Below are 3,258 nucleotides of genomic sequence, written 5' to 3' on the forward strand. Positions count from 1 at the left end.
CCCCCCCCCCCCCCCCATCCCCCGGCCCCCGGGCCCGCCCGCTTGGTGGCCACACAGTCGGCCCACTCATTGCCGGGGTCATCGGCACGGACAAGTTCGCCTACGACGTGTGGGGCGACACGGTCAATGTGGCCTCACGTATGGAGTCCACCAGCCACGAGGGCCGGGTGCAGGTCACCCGCGCGGTCATCGAGGCCGCGCCTAGCATGTTCAACTTCGAGCTGCGCGGCAACATCCAACTCAAGGGCAAGGGCCGCATGCGGACATACTTCCTGCGGGATGTCATCGCCGACCGCAAGCAGTATTGGGTGCGTGACCAGCTGGCCGGAGCCACGATGGGCCCCCGGCCGCGGCTTCTCCTCCAACCCTTGGCGGGCGGTGGCACTCCCAGGGGGCAGCATGGCAAAGCATCTCCCGCCTTCCCCTCGCCCTTGCATTTGCCGGACACACCCACTAACTCCAAGGGGGGCGGGAAACCCAGCTCACCGACATGCCGGCCCTCAGCCACTCGCTGTCGGCCCCGACCGACCTCTTTGGCGAGGAGGCCGCCAGGCCGCCGGCCGGGGCCGACCTCTCGACCCCGCGCTTCACCACGGTCCCCTACACGGGGTGGCGGTCGCGGTACACCGCCCCCCCGGGCCGCGAGGCCCAGGCCAAGGTGGAGCCGGCTTCGCGCGACCAGCCGCCCGACCGGGACCCGGAGGTGCCGCCCTACCACGGGGCCAGCCCGCTGGAGGGCCGCCGCTTGCAACCGAACATCCCGCCCGGGACCGGCGTCAACCCCGGGACCCCCCTGCTGGAGGTCTTCCCCCTGGCGGACACGCGCAAAGATGCCGTTCTGCTGAATGCCCAAACTATACCCCCGGGCCAGGCCACCGGCACTCTGCCGCCCAAGCGCATGTATTACCCCCGTGCCCTGGGGCTGGAGGGGGTGCAATTCCGCGACGGCGGCGCGGCGTCCATCGCCCTGCGCGCGTGGGCCACCCAGCCGCTGCTGGCCATGGTCACCCTGCAGGAGACCTTGGAGAAGATCGAGAAGTGCGGACCATGAGACCAGCCGGCCAAGCCGCCGGGCGGCATCTTCCCCCGGGGACGCAAAGAGGGCGGGGCCCTCCTTTGGTGGCATCGTCCGTGCGCGCGCGCGCGCGGCCCTCACCCCCATTCGCCCACACACACGCACACACGCACACACGCACACACACACACACACACACACACACACACACACACGCACACACACACAGACAGACAGACAGACAGACAGACAGACCCCCATCAATGTACATGTATCCCTTGTCTTTGTGCGCCGGAGTAGGAGCTGTCCGACAGAGACAGGCCACGAGGCAGGGAGTGCGACGCAGGCGGATGCCCAGTGAGGACGCACGGTGGGAGGGGTTTTCTATTTTTTGGACTCGCGAAAAGGACGCAGGAAGGACAGAGGAGGGAAGGGCCGAGGAGGACGGCGGCCGACGGAGGGCAAAGAGGATGGAAAACACGTCGCCCCCATTACCCAGGGAGGGAGAAAGAGAGGGAGAATTACTGGGACGTCCGGGGGCCGATCTTCCGCTGGCGCGCCTCCTCCGCACGAGCCATATCCAGCTTGCGCTTCTCGCGGTACATGCCAACCACACGGTCGCGCTCGTCCATGAGGATCCGCCGCTGGGCGGTGGACATGTCGCGCAGGCGCTTGCCGGTCTTGATGCCGAGCTCGGCGGCCGCGGCGCCCGACTTGTGGCCCTTGCCCTCGGTGGTGGCGGTGCCGGCCTCGGCGCCGGCCGCCTTGACAGCGACCCGCATGGCCGGGGTCTTGGGAATGGCGGCTCCCGAGCGGAAGGCCTGCGCCAACTTCAGAGACTCGGTGGACACACGGGTGCGCTTGGCCCCGGCGGCCGGGCCATCGCCCATGGCCGCGGCCAGGGCCGCGGCATTGCCCTGCCATTTTCCGGAGCGGAGTAGCGAAGGAATGGGGAGACAGCGGGAGAGAGAGAGAGACAGAGAGACAGAGAGAGAGAGAGAGAGAGAGAGAGAGAGAGAGAGAGAGAGACAGAGAGAGAGAGAGAGAGACAGAGAGAGAGAGAGAGAGAGAGACAGAGAGAGAGAGAGAGAGACAGAGAGAGAGAGAGAGAGACAGAGAGAGACAGAGAGAGACAGAGAGAGACGAAGGGAGGTGATTGTGTGAGTGGCGGCCGGGAGGCATGGCAAAGGCGCAGGAGGACCCAGCGCGCCTTGGCCAAGGGGAGATCAGGGAAAAGGGGGGGCACGCACTCGCATCTTCGGCACCGATGTCAGGTGCGGCACCGTGTCCACCACCTCGCCGAAGCCCGGGGCATCGGGCGCGTGGTTCTTCGACGGCCGGTCGAAGCCATAGTACTCGGCCTTGGCGTCGATCAGGCGCGCGCGGTCGGCCGCCGCCGACCGGATCGCCGCCTCCTCCTCCTTGGTCAGGCGCTTCGACTCGTCGGTCACGGTGGGGATGGGATTGTAATTGCCGAGGACCCGGTCGTCGTCGCTGATCGGGGCCTTGGCCTCGCGCTTGCGGTTGCGCCGATCACGCAGGTACTCCGTGCGCTTGGAGGACACCGAGCGCGTGGCCCGCATGGCCTCATTCAGGCGCTCCTGGAAGGACTGCGGCTCGGTGGCCGGCTTCTTGGCCGCCGGGGCGGGCTTCTCGGCCGCCGCGCCCGCCGTGGCCGCCGCGCCCGCCGCGCCCGCCGCGCCCGCCTTGCCGGCGGCCTTGGGCGCCTTCTTGCCGTTTTGCTTCTCCTCGAAACGCTTGTTGTGCTGCATCAGATAGGTGAAGGACCGCGGCGCGCGATCGGTGAACTTCTTCGGCGCATTGTTGAACTGGGCCTCCCGCTTCTCCCTGGTGGTCGGAGCCCCGGGGGAAAGGGGGGTTTGACGGGGGGGAGACGGTCAGTCGGCTGGCCCATGGGGCAGCCACATGGGGAGGGGGCACAGACGGTCGAGCCACGGCCTGGGAGAAGCAGCCCCCATGCGGCCACCGAGGGGGCGGGGGAGGGAGGGGGCGGCAGGAGGAGGAACGTACATCATCGCCAGCTGAGTGGGCTTCAGCTTGGCGTACGGATCGACGGACTTGAACTTCTTGGTCGGACGGTACCCCATGGTTGTGCTGGGTGGGTGCGTGCGAGCGGGTGCGCGCGGGCGTGCGAAGGGACGTGTGTTTGCGCTTAGCAGGAGCCGGCAAGGGGCGTGGAAAGCGACAGGGCAAGCGGACAGGGGGGGGGGGGGGGGGGGGGG

General features: G+C 68.3%; 2 protein-coding genes across 2 annotated transcripts in view; one reads left to right on the forward strand and one right to left on the reverse strand.

Moving 5' to 3' along the window:
* H696_03556 (hypothetical protein) overlaps positions 1 to 1,051 on the forward strand; it is a gene marked incomplete at both ends in the record, with an annotated part of 5,095 nt that extends 4,044 nt beyond the window's left edge. Inside the window, 2 exons of the mRNA XM_009497425.1 lie at positions 58 to 308; positions 482 to 1,051. Coding sequence (XP_009495700.1) covers positions 58 to 308; positions 482 to 1,051 — 821 coding nt within the window. The remainder of the gene's footprint in view (positions 1 to 57; positions 309 to 481) is intronic.
* Positions 1,052 to 1,381: 330 nt separating this feature from the next.
* Positions 1,382 to 3,229, reverse strand: H696_03557 (hypothetical protein). Its single transcript, XM_009497426.1, has 3 exons — positions 3,047 to 3,229; positions 2,266 to 2,863; positions 1,382 to 1,932 (listed from the first exon to the last, which is right to left on the reverse strand). The coding sequence occupies exons 1-3, from the start codon at positions 3,121 to 3,123 to the stop codon at positions 1,537 to 1,539; spliced, it is 1,071 nt and encodes a 356-aa protein (XP_009495701.1). The 5' UTR covers positions 3,124 to 3,229; the 3' UTR covers positions 1,382 to 1,536.
* Positions 3,230 to 3,258: the final 29 nt, after the last annotated feature.

Source organism: Fonticula alba, assembly GCF_000388065.1.
Source record: "Fonticula alba strain ATCC 38817 unplaced genomic scaffold supercont2.5, whole genome shotgun sequence".
Taxonomy (NCBI): Eukaryota; order Rotosphaerida; family Fonticulaceae; genus Fonticula; species Fonticula alba.